The following is a 13249-nucleotide window of genomic DNA, read 5'->3' on the forward strand; positions in this document are numbered from 1 at the left end:
TGAGCCAAGCTGAGGAAGATGAGTTGGCTAAACAACTCGAAGATTATTTGAGGATGGGCCAGATCCGTCCAAGTAAATCACCTTGGGGTGCACCTGTGTTACTTAGAAGAAAGAAGGACAACACTTGGAGAATGTGTATAGATTACAAGAGATTGAACAAGCTGACAATTAAGAACCGTTATCCTCTCCCTAGATCAGATGCCCTGATTGACCGGTTAGCAGGAGCAAAATATTTCACGAAGATAGATTTACGTACTGGCTATCACCAGATACGTATTCATGAAAGGCATGTCGAAAGAACCGCCTTTCGGACTAGGTATGGCCATTACGAGTTTCTCGTATTACCTTTTGGGTTAACTAATGCTCTAGCCACTTTCCAGCAAATGATGAATGATCTTTTTCGTGACCATTTGGGGAAATTTGTGGTTGTGTTCCTGGATGATATTTTGATATAGTCGTAGTCTTGAGGATCACGTTAGACACCTCATGATTGTCTTATCTATTTTAAGATAGAATCGACTATATGCTAAGTTAAGTAAATGTGAGTTTTTTATGACAGACATCATTTACTTGGGACACAAGATCACTGGAGATGGATTGAGCATTGACTATGACCGAGTTCAGAAGGTTCTGGATTGGCCTATACCAAGAACAATGAAACAACTTTGTTCTTTTCTTGGTTTTGTTGTTTTTCTTCGGAAATCTGTGCGGGAGTACTCTCAGCTCACACTACCGATGACCGACTTGTTGAAAGGTCGTGGACGTAAGTTAAATCAGCCTATCACTTGGAATAACGATTTGGATATGGCCTTCAGACTTTTGAAAGATAAAGTCAAGGAAGCACCTATCTCGGCATTACTCGATCCTAGTCGGTCTTATGTTCTTGAAACTGATGCCAGTGACTATGCCAGTCAAGTTTGTCAAGCTAATAAAGCTGAACGCTTTAGACAGGCTGGGTTGTTGCATCCTTTGTGAATCCCAAGTAGTAAATGGGAAAGTATTTCCATGGATTTTATTACCGGATTGCTAAGAACACATCAAGGCCACGATTCTATTTGGGTTGTGGTAGATCGTTTGACAAAAATGGCTAGATTTTTACCGACCCGAAAGACTATTACAGCTACGCAATTAGCAGGGCAGTTTATCGAGCAATTGTTCAGACTGTACGGGTTACCGCAGGACATAGTCAGTGATAGGGACTCTAAGTTTATGAGTGATTTTTGGAAACTTGTTTTTGAGAAGTTGGAAACAACTTTGAATTTGAGTTCCTCAGATCATCCTCAATCTGATGGCCAGACAGAAAGAGTGAATCAAATTTTGGAGGATATGCTTCGAGCATATGTATCCAAACGACAGAGTTCGTGGGAGGATTATCTTCCTATGTTAGAATTTGCATATAACAATACTAAGCATACGAGTACAGGTTTTAGTCCTTTCATGCTTATGTATGGTTTTCAACCTAGATCACCTGTTACAATAGGATTCTCAAGACTTCAGCATGATGCAGCACGTAATTTTTTGCAAGATATGCAAGAAATGTTACAAGTTGCGAAGGAATCTATTAGAAGTGCTCAAGACCGAGACAGATTTTATTCTAATAGACATCGTTTACCTAGAGAGTTCTCTGAAGGAACGATGGTGTATTTGCGAGTTCCGAAAGATTCCGGACAGGTCGATCTTCGAAATTATCCCCTAGATACTGTGGACCATTTCGTAATACACGACGGATTGGTTCAGCTGCATATGAATTGGATTTGCCTTCTCATGTTAAAGTTCATCCTGTATTTCATGTCAGTAGACTTAAGTACTGGGTGGAACAGACCAGTTAGTTATTTCTCAAGAAATCATAGATGTCGAGGACATGACATTTGTTCCACACGAATGTGAAAAGATTCTTGGATTTCGTGAAAGAAGATTGCGTAATACGCTTATCACGGAATACAAGATCAAGTGGAAGGATCGTGTTGAGGAGGACGCCACATGGGAGACATTGACTACTCTTCAGAGAGATTACCTTGGCTTTTTAGTGAGCTCAGGAGTGAGCTCTTAGAGGAAGGGGAGTATGTCATGTGCACAGTGTATCTACCGTGTGCTACACGCACGCAAGACTAGCTTCGAGGTTTGGGGAAGCTTGGAGCTAGGCAGGCTGATTGGCGAGCTGAGTGAGGGATAGACTAACGGGCGGGCACCCACGTATGGACGGGCGGGCGCCCAAGTGTGGATGCCCGATGACCGGCCAAGAGCCTATAAAAGGGTGGCCAAGGTTAGTCATTAGTCATATAGAGTCTCGCGTGATTTGTGAGAGCTCAATGGTCAGGAGCCTGGATCTAGTGCAGACGTGCACCTGCTTCATGCAGCCGAGGCCAGCAGCAGTCTCAAGGCCCGCGAGGGTAGCTTCGTGGCGGTATGGGACGTCGCGAGGTAGAGATTGGTCGGTACGTCCATCTAGTTAGCTCAGCTCGTGGCTCGGTGGGGACAGTCAAGTCTGTGGGCTTGCCTACGGCTGTCGTGGTTGGGAGGTGAGTCAGGTCTGCACCCCCCCCCCCCCTTCTTGTTTGTTTGTTTGTATGCAGGTTTCGAGTCTCGTACCAGGAGCGTTCTACGAGGAGATCCGATGGGGATCTGACAGTGGATGCAAAGGTACTGTTAGGTGGTAGTGGCAGCGGAAGATGAGGTGATGTAGGCTCTGATGACAAGGGTGCTGCTCTACCTGAGGTGGTAGATGAAGAGTAGAGAGGGCTGTTGTCCCGAGTGATGGTGGTGGTGCAAGCTCTGGTGACAAGGGTGCTGTGTACCTGAAGGGTGCAAGCTCTAATGACAAGGGTGCTGTGTACCTCAAGGGTGCAAGCTTTGGTGACTAGCGTGCTGCGTACCTGAGGGGTGGTGAGGAGTAGAGAGGGCTGATCCTGAGTGGTGCAAGCTCTAGTGACACGGGTGGTGCGTACCTGAGATGGAAAGGAGCAAAGGGGGACTACTGTCCCGAGTGGTGCAAGCTCTGGTGACGCGGGTGCTGCGTACCTAGCAGAGAGTGGGCTGCCGTCCCGATGGTATGATGTAGCAGAGAATGGGCTGCTGTCCTGATGGTGAGAGCTGAGGCAAAAAAGCTGATACGCTTTATGTATAGCAAAGGGGGCTTCTGTCCCATGGGCTGTGGTAAAATGCAGATGATATGCTGATGTAAGCACTTATGTGAGCCCTGATAAAAGTGCAGATGTAACGCTGAAGATAAACGTTGATGTCAGCCTAGATGTAAGCGCTGATGACAGGTCGATGTAAACCTGAAGTGGAACGCTGATGTAAGCCTGATGATAGGCAGATGTAAGCTTGATGTGAAACGCAGATGTAAAAGGATGTAAACGCTGAAGTCAACCCTGATGTACGCGGCCTGCACTAGCAGATGTAAACGCTGATGTCAAGCCTGATGTAGGCGGCCTGTACCAGTAGATGTAAATGCTGATGATAGCAGAGAGGGCCGCTGTCCCACGGTGGCCTATAGCAGAGAGTGGGCTGTTGTCCTGTGTAGTGGCCATATGGTACCGGATATGACAATGAAGTGGTACACCAATGATGAATGATAGGCAAGGCTATATATACTAAGGGGGGGGGGGAGGGGGGGGTCGGTCAACCTAAAAGGTGTAGGCCAGCAGCCAAGGCAAAAAAACCCCATAAAATACCAAGAAAAACCCCTTTTTAGGGTTGGAAAAATATTGTTTTCTCACACCCCCTCTCAGGCCAAAAAGGGGACCATGAGAGAAGATGATGGATTCCAGGGTCCCACACTGACACACTGGCAGAAGGAACGTATCCCCTTCTGGAAACAAAATCTGATAAAGTCAGAGAGGGCCATCGTGATGGCAAAGGTGGTGAAGATGAGTGGATGTACATGGGTTGATCGTCTCCCAAAGAAGATCTTGAACGGGGCTCTCCACTGAGTAATAAGTCCCATTCCCTTTGTAGTCCAGATAAGAGTTTGGAGAATCAACTTCTGGTAAGAGAAATTGGTCCTCCGGGAGTGCGGGTAGACGATCCATGCCGTGTGCTCTCAAGGATACATGTGAGGGCAAAAGGACGAAAGGACCGGATGTACGAGAGATCAGAGCAAAACCACACAGCATGAAATATGTGAGTGAATATATATATATAAGGGTGAGTGCAAATATAAAACCCCAAATAAAACATAAAATACCCAAAAAAATCCCTTTTTAGGGCTAGAAAAATACTGTTTTCACACCCGCTCTTTGGCCAAAGAGGGGACCATGAGAGAAGATGATGGATGCTAGGGTCCCACACTGACACACTGGCAGAAGGAATGTATCCCCCTCTGGAAACAAAATCTGATAAAGTTAGAGAGGGTGATCGTGATGGCAAGGTGGTGAGGATGAGTGGATGTACATGGGTTGATCGTCTCCCAAAGAAGGATCTTGAACGGGGCTCTCCATTGAGTAAGAAGTCCCATTCCCTATGTGGTCCAGATTAGAGTTTGGAGAATCAACTTCTGGTGAGAGAAAGTGGTCCTCCGGGAGTGCGGGTAGACGATCCATTCTGTGTGTTGAGTGCTCTTGAGGTCTTTAATCCCTTTGCTCACAATAGCTTTGATACCATGTGAGGGCAAAAGGATGAAAGGACCAGATGTACGAGAGGTCAGAGCAAAACCACACAACATGAATTATGTGAGTGAATATATATATAAGGGTGAGTGCAAATATGTACAAGAGCTCTCTGATATGAGGTGACTGTGAGAAGAGAGACTAGTGCAGAAGTAGAGATGATGTTGGAGCTAAAGCATGGTCGATGACGAAGGCTCCTGACCTATACACAATAGCCATGGGTTTCACCGTTGACCCTCCATAGCATTTGCAACCTGTGTAACCCTCAATCCTATAGAAGTTTCGGGCCCACAAATAGATGGCCAAATAGAAATTTACAACCAGCTTGCCTTCGACGTGCTAAAGTGTTATGTCCTCGATTAGTAAGATAAGTAGGAATTATATTTGCCTTTAGTTCAAGCAGTTTTGAAGGATTCGTTTTCTTCAGCTATTGGCTAGACTTCTTATGAAGCAGCGTTTGGGAGACCATTCCAGCTGCTATTGACCAGAACCTCGTCTTCAATACCTGAAGCGAACAGATTGGTGGAGTTTTACCAGGAGATCTTGGAATCAGTCAAAGATAGGCTGGCTAATGCGTAAGAAGCCTACGCTTGATGGGCCAATAAAGACCGAAGGGATGTGAAGTTCTCGGATTAGTTTGGGTTTATCTTTGGATTATGAAGCGATGACTGAAAGAGGTGGATAAGGATATCCAAAGTTATCGTTCAGAAGCTTTGGACCTTTTCCTATCCAGAGAAAGATCAATGAGGTGTCAATGAAGTTGAAGTTACCTCCGAGCTAGACTATGCACGATGTGTTCCATGTTAGTTGGCGAAAACCAAATGTAGGTCCAATCCCTTTAGAGATTGAAGACAAAGAGGAACCAGACAGTGTTGATGAAGCTGAAGTGATGGCTCCCAAGCAGATCCTTCTGCATCGCTTCAAGCATGGCGGTTTTCACACGTCTCCCTTTGGAATGATGTCAGACATTCCGAGTGTTTGGCTTGTAGCCAAGCACCAGGCGTCTGTGTAGATGCATGTAAAAGAAGGGGCAGCCCTTTAGGCTACCCCAGGATAGTGCTAGTAACCCTTGCATGTCAAGGGGATACCCCTTGCAAGCCAACCGAGGGGCCATGGAGGCCCATGGCCAATGCCCAACAGCCACTATTAGCTGGGCATGCTGTCGGCCAGGCCTAAGGGGCATGGGCAAGCCAGGTGGCCAACCCTTGGGGCTTGTTGGCCAGCCAGTCGGCTAGCTGTGGGCAGCCACACTACAGGCGACCAATCTCAATGGGCAGGCTGGACAGCAGCGCACAGGGCGGCCAAGACCAAGTATGAAAGCGCATGATTCAAAACATTAGAAAACAGGTCATGGAGAATAAAAAGCAGGCCGACTGCTGTAACGACCCACCGACCAGCATCGTTAGGGCCTATAAATAGATCAGGCAAGATTTCAGTTATGCATCTTAGCATTCACAAAGTGTAGAAGTCTTCCAAGGGCCGGGACAGCCAAGGGGAAAGTTCTCAGCCAAGGTGAAGGTGAAAGGTCAAGAACCCATATTATTGTTTACAAGTTTGCATCATTCTAATAAAGCAAATACACCATTCGTAATAATAGGTTTGCATCATTCTAATAAAGCAAATACACCATTCGTGGTGGGGGCCCTATAGAGGGTATTCAGTGTTAGAAGGCATCTCCTGTCTTTACTGAGACACCAGGGCCTCTGTTGTGGGTGTGCCCGCCCTTGTAGGTGCTTTTCTCATTTTTCCTCACTCCCCGTATTTTTCCCCATATTTTTTCCATTTTTCCATGGCTTGGGGGGGCAGTCATGAGCTGGCAGGCGCATCTCTTTTGGCCGACTGGTCTATGAGGGCTGGTCGTGGAGATTTGTCCCTCTCGGCTACCGCTCGAGCAGGTCGATTGCTGCTTGGGGTCCATATAAAATGGACCCCCACACCCCTTGCCATTGTATCTTGTATCGTCTTGTATTTGGGATTTTTCCTTGTGTATATAGAGTAGAGTTACATGCCTCTCTCTCTCTCTCCATTGCTGTCTATTTTCTGCACTTGCTCTTGTGTTCTCAGATTTTGTCTTCATCTCCGTTGCATATTCTGACATGGTATCAGAGCCCTAGGCTCTTGATAGTTCTTGGGAGTTGTGTGAGCAAGAGGGGGACTGTTGTGTTGCTGATTGGTGGACTATTCGGGACTATTTGGGAAGAGGAGAAGCAAGAGGACGGCGGGCTGATTTGCTGGACAGCCACTTGCAGGTTAAGTTCTTCTTTGTTCCCACCCACCCACCCTTTTTCAGTTACATCCCCGCAATGGCAGATTTGCTTGAGATGGCTGAGAGACATGTGAAGATCCTGACACTCCCCATGTTCCCGGTGGACCGTCAGTTGGACGGAAACAACTACGGCATATGGAAGGTTATGATGGAATCTGTTCTGGAGTCATACGACCTTGCTGATTTCATCGTTGTTGGGGTTCCACGGCCGAAAGTAGAGGAAGGGGAGTTACCGTCGATTCGTAAGAACCGGGAGGCACAGGCACAGTTGTGGAATCGTGTCAATGCCGGGGTCCGTTCATTTATCTTTCTCAACTGCACATCGCAGGTAATCAATCATGTAAAGCATATGACGCTGGCCAGAGGTATATGGCAGCATTTGGCTTCTCTTTACAACAAGGATTTGCCCATGAAGAGGATTTTCTTGGAAGTACAGATGCCGGTTATGAGCCCTGCAAAGTCGTCGACGATGCGGGAGCATATTAACAAGCTGCAGGCTCTTCAGCAGGAAGTTCTCCAAGCTGGGAAGGAGATATCATCGGAGGACATGGCCTTAACGTTGCTGTCGCATTTGCCCTCTTAGTACTCAGCATTTTACTCGTCTTTGATTACCTGTGGCAGGCTCAGCACCATCACGTGGGAGGAGCATGTGCCCATGTTCTTGGACCAGGAGGAAAGATTCTCGAACCCTCCTCAGGGTGGAGGTTCAGAGGCCTTAACTGGCCAACGGTCGAAAGGCCGTAACACGGGCAAAGGGAAGGCTCCATCGGAGAAGTCTTCTGAGAAGAAGTCCGACGCTGACCGTGAGAAACTAAAGACAGAGAGGACCTGTAATGATTGTGGCGAGAAAGGCCACTATTGGAGGCAGTGTCCCAAGCGAAAGACCGAAAAGGGTGAAATTCCTCAACAGCAATCATGAAGACTCCGGCTTTTGTGCACTTGGAGGTGATGGACACCGATGTTTCATTTTCTTCAGGCAGGGAGGAGGTTGGAGGACTCTCCGCAACGGATACTCGGGAGTGGATTCTAGACAGTGGTGCTTCCAGGCACATGACTCCTTCCCGTTCAGATTCAGAGGATCGCTGTAGGTATTTTGCTCACATTCTTACTGGGGATACATCCACTATCCCACAGTGAGGGCAGGTTGGAGATAGTTCTCGATGGTAGAGGGGGGAAGCATTCCTCCCAGGTGTTGTATGTTCCGTCACTTGGTTTTCATCTGTTGTCAGTGCATTAGGTTTGCAAGACTGGCATACGGGTGGAGTTTGATGAGCATTTTGTTGCTCTCCGGGACCTTAAGATATCTTGAGATATATCTCCATATAGCTTGCCTGTAAGCTTGATAATATAATCCACAATATCCATATGGAAAGAGTGCTAAACGTGTGCACATAAAGCCAACTTCACACTTCCACGATAAAATTCTGTGAATTCATAAATCCTTAGATCAACAAGCTGTCTATTGCTCATGCTCTTGCTTCATAAGCTATGAAGCGGCTGGCCATGCTTAACAGCAATGATGGTAAGTGTGGTCCCCACTTGAGATCTTTTCTCTTCCTTATTGATAGAAGGAAGCCTCTGCTTCCAAGAAAGCCTATGCTCTGATACCAATGAAACTCGCGACGGGTGCCCGGGGGACTAGGGCCTTTGACACACTTGTTGATACCATCAATGCATATTAAAACATTTAAACATGGCCACAGTCTTAACACATATCCATCATCACTTTGCATAAAACATAAAAGCTAGACAGAACATCCACAAATGCTGAAAATGGAGCTTGCACGTGTGACACCGCATAGAGGTCGGAATGGGCCGACCCCCCCCTTGGAGTATTTTATTACCCAAGGAGAATAATATCATGTACAAGCTTTGAGGGCCTTACTCTCCCCACGGGAGATGCCGGATTATCCATATACAAATGCCATAACACAACCCAACACGAGGCAACCAAGCCGGAAGATAGGCTGTAGAAATGCCGAGCCAACAATATAATCCATATACCTCCGTGTGGGTATTGATTCTTTCCCAAAAACCACGGGTCTTCATGCAATAGAGCTGGTACAACAAGTTCAGCTCTCCATTCAGCCGGAACAATAGGTACAGTGGCGAGTACAGTAGGTACAATGGCTGGTACAGCCGGTACAAGGGTTGGTACAACCAGAACAGTGGCTGGTACAGCTGGTATGATGGTTGGTACAATAGGTACAACAAGTACAAATGTTGGTACAACAAGTACAATGGCTGGAAATCATAATAAATGATTGAATACCCTCGCCTTCAGTATTTCTTCGCGATGGAAGCCTCCAAAACAGTCTCCAATAGCCGGTATTCTTCATGGGCAGCCTTCAAGAGAGAGAGAAAGAGAGTAGCCATCATTAGGGCAGCCTGAAATGGTGGTAGAGGCTAGTGTGCAGCAAGAGAGCCTCCATTAATGAAGAGAGAGGGCTCCAATTCATAGATTTGGGCCTCCCATGAGCTAAAATGGCAAGAGAAGGCTACAATGACAAGTGGAGAGCCACACAATAGGTGAAGTGACAAGTGTGAGGCCACTTGTCTCACTTTGATCCACTTTCTAACAAGTGTCAGGCCACTTGTCTCACTTTGGTCCACTTTCTTGCCACATGTCCCAATCTAAGAGATGGGTCCTTCCATAAACTTTATCTCTAAAAATATCCCAACTGGTAGACATTCTGTCATAGGCACTTTGCCAACTCTTGGTATCTCCTCAATTCCAGATGTAATGACGCGAACAGAATTTCCATCGGAGTCGGGCCAAAAATAGCAACTCTCCTAAATTTTAGGAGTGTGGTTCTTTGTATTCTAGGACAATCCCCCATTCCCAAAGCTTGTACTTTCCAAATATTTAAACATCCTGAAGTCCCCCAGACCCCTTTCAGACTGGGAAATGTCCAGGCTGGTGACATCCCGACAAGCGGCCCTGACATCTCTGTTTCTTTCCCGGCTTCCCCTCCCTCTAGTTGGGTGCTTGCGGTGAGTTTTGGTGGACTGTTTTGCTGCTGTCCAGCCTCTATCTTTGTCAGATTTGAGAGGGGGCTGATTGGTCGTGGTGCCTCACTTCGTTGGAAAGTGCTCGAGAGGAGTCTTGGAGTGCTGAGACTTGTGTACTTTGTTGGTGTGGATATGGCTCCCCCCTATACAAACAAGGATGACAAGTTGGACGCAACCAACTATGCCCATTGGAAGCTGAATATGCAGATGTGGTTCATCCACAAGGGTTTGTGGGAGATTGTTCAGGGCACTGAGAAGAAGCTCGAGCGTCCTTAGAACTCGAGGAGGTGGACCCAAGATCAACAGGACGAATTCCTTGCGGAATTACAAGACTGGGAGAATCGTGATTCGAAGGGGCATTCAGTGCTTGTGCGGACCTTCACAAAGGAGGTCTCACTGGCCGTGCAAACTCTCATCAAGTATGGTCCAAATTGGAGGATCTCTTTGCTCGAGATTCGTCGATGAGGACAATTACTTTGCAAGGGCAACTCTCTCTTGTTTTGTCTACGCTTCCGCCCGTGCATACTCCAACAAGTAGTAGCTGCCCCACTTTGGGACAGCTATGAATGTACATTGATTCTTCAGTGAGACAATGGTTTCACTTTAAAAAAGTGTGTGTGTGTTGGGGGGGGGGTTTGCAAAAGAGCAGCAAGATGGCAGGTTTAGGAGGTGGCAGGACAAGTATGGGTCGGGTTCAAAGAGAAATAATGGGTAAGTTGGCATGTTTTCTAAATAACACATAAGCTGTTTCCATACGGGTGTGGAATGTACGGATTTGTACACAGTATGGAAAGGATCTTACAGTTCTGTATGGGTATGGGAATGCAACTAGGACCTACCCTTGCTTGATTCAAAAAGCCAAAAGGTAAAGCATTAGCTTTATTCATGAAATAAACTGTATGAGGACATGCAAGGGTTTTACAGCATTGAACAAGGGGGCTGTACAAGATTGTTCTTCAGTTAGGGCTGTTTTTGACTGTTTTAAGTCACTTTGGACTGTGCTCACTGCTGACCAGGGTTTGACCAGTGCTATTTGACAGGATTTTAGGGTTTGACCAGCGTTGATTGAAGTTTGACCATCCTTCTGTACTTGGTATGAGGGCTGCAGTTTAGCCATGACTGTTGGGCTGCAAACCAGCCATTGTAATGAAGGGCTGCAGTCTGCAGATCAGCCACTGCTTTTCTATAACGACAGCATGTGAGCCTTTCCCTTTTCTATATAGAATTTGATATATTGAAACCAGGAAAGTGAAACATATATCCCTGTAAAATGGGAAAACAAGACCCTCCAAACTGAAAGGTGAACTCGTGTTGGTATTGGTTTTTGGTATATGTTCTGGCTGACTTTGATTGTGTGTCCATGGCCTGGCACCTATGTGGAGTGAGTTGCTTTGGCTATTTTACTTAGCAATGGTGTTTGTACTCATGGAATAAAAGATACCCTTTTTTTTGGGGTGGGAGGGGGTACTAGCCAGGTTCTTCTGGTCCCAGTGTGGTGTCAGGTGCGTTTGCATAGCATGCTCTCGTGCATTGTTGTGTGTATTTTTTTTATTTTTCAGTGTTTTTATTCGTCTTAGTACATAGGTTGATCTCTAGGAGGGCAGGGCTGCTCTGGAATTGAAGTTTTGTTGAGTGACGAGTCTCCCAAGTAAATAATTTGATCTCTAGTGGGTATGGCTTGTTGCAGCTAGGTTTGCTAGGGGGTTTCTTATGAATTTAAGTTTTGTTGAGTAATTCAAACTTGAGTTGTGGACCTGAATGAGTTTTAGTGCCAAACCTCTAAAATGGTGAATGTATAGATTGAAGAAGCGACTGACTTGCAATGCTTTAACTCTTCATTTCATTGAATATGCCGTTTCTTGAGAGATCCACGCAATAATGATGGGTCTAATGATGCACATTTCCAGGGCACACATCGGTCTTCCCAAGGGTCAATGTGCGTGATCCTTATAAACGATTAGGGGTCAGTCGAGATGCATCTGAGGAAGAAATTCAAGAAGCACGCAACTTTCTTGCTGAGCAATATGCAGGACATGAAAGAAGTAGGGAGTCTATCGAGGCAGCGCATGACAAAATCATCATGGAAAGCTTCCGGGCAAGGAAAAAATCCAAAATTAATCTCAAAAGCAATTTAAAAAAGAAAGTCGCGGAGTCACCTCCTTGGGTGCGCAATTTTCTGAGCTTCTTTGAGATTCCATCTTCCCAAGTCATCCTACAAAGGGCGGTCTTTTTTGCCCTCATGGGAGTATGGAGTGTTATGAATCCAGCAGAGGGCGGCCCAGCGTTTCAGGTATTGTATGAGTGATGTGGTTACTTTCTGATTCATAATGGTATTGGATGAAATGAGTTTTATAGCAAGAGGGGTTTAGTCAACAATATGTATGTGTGTGTAAGTTTGTACAAAATAAAGTATCAAGCTTAAGGGTGACCACGTGTGCAGCATGCATGGTGTGCGTGTGTGCCTACTTTCATAAAAATTGTTGGATTGTGTGTGACCTTGTGGACTCCTGCTAAAGATTAGAAGGTCTACAGGTGGCTGTTTCCCTCGCAGGCTGCATTTATCTTCTCAATCATAGGCTCAAAAGTATTGGGAGATCCTTCATTCTTGGGTAAGTAATTTGGCCTTGATCAAATGCTTTCCAAATTGAATTTTCTTAATATAATATCTAATAGAGAAAGCATGCATTTTCAGATTTGGCGGGCTTGTCGTTGGATGGGTGTTTGGCTCCTTTCTTCTACCTGTTTTACCAACAGCTTTGTTACCACCGAGTTGGAGCCTTGAACTTCTTACTGCGCTCATCTCCTACGTGTTTTTGTGGTTTTCATGTACCTTCCTAAAATAAGGATGTGTGACACATTGAGGATAATGGCTGCGGCTTATACTCATATGCAAGTTGACATGGCAATGCAGTTCCCACCATACAAGGCTGAAATGAAGCTACGAAGCAGTTTTGTAGAACACTCCATCACTAGTGTGAGCTTTTTTTGTGTGATGTGCAGTCGTATGACAATTTGCAGACAACATTATCATGCCAAATAATCTCTTGAATGAATCTTATGAACAATTTTTTTAGCCTTACCTTAGCATATTTTAGGTTACACCTATCTAAGTAATTTTATTAAGCAACCAAAATGGCAGGTGCTGCTTTCTTTTACCATGTGTGGCTTGGGCATTCCAAAGGTCATGAGCGTGTGATAGAAACACTCAAGCCAACTTACTTGTGGATATGCTATCAAAAGGATCCCGCCTGCCCGCACAACGCTCTCTCTCTCACGCACACACAAGAAAAAGCATTGGCTGCATCTTTCAGGCAACACAGAAAAGCAGGCATCCATGCTCACATGCATTTGAGTGTGTATTATT

General features: G+C 45.8%; 1 protein-coding gene across 2 annotated transcripts in view; it reads left to right on the forward strand.

Annotated features, from left to right (window-relative positions):
* The window catches only part of LOC147622364 (protein CHAPERONE-LIKE PROTEIN OF POR1, chloroplastic-like), a 29410-nt gene extending 16448 nt beyond the window's left edge, over nt 1-12962 (forward strand). For both annotated transcript variants that reach the window (XM_086823477.1, XM_086823478.1), the window contains exons 3-5: nt 11793-12175; nt 12418-12494; nt 12578-12962. In XM_086823477.1, coding sequence (XP_086679603.1) covers nt 11793-12175; nt 12418-12494; nt 12578-12728 — 611 coding nt within the window. In that variant the 3' untranslated portion in view covers nt 12729-12962. The remainder of the gene's footprint in view (nt 1-11792; nt 12176-12417; nt 12495-12577) is intronic.
* The last annotated feature ends 287 nt before the right edge of the window (nt 12963-13249 follow it).

Source organism: Cibotium barometz, chromosome 29, assembly GCF_041138505.1.
Source record: "Cibotium barometz isolate CiBa-2024 chromosome 29, ASM4113850v1, whole genome shotgun sequence".
NCBI lineage: Eukaryota > Viridiplantae > Streptophyta > Polypodiopsida > Cyatheales > Cibotiaceae > Cibotium > Cibotium barometz.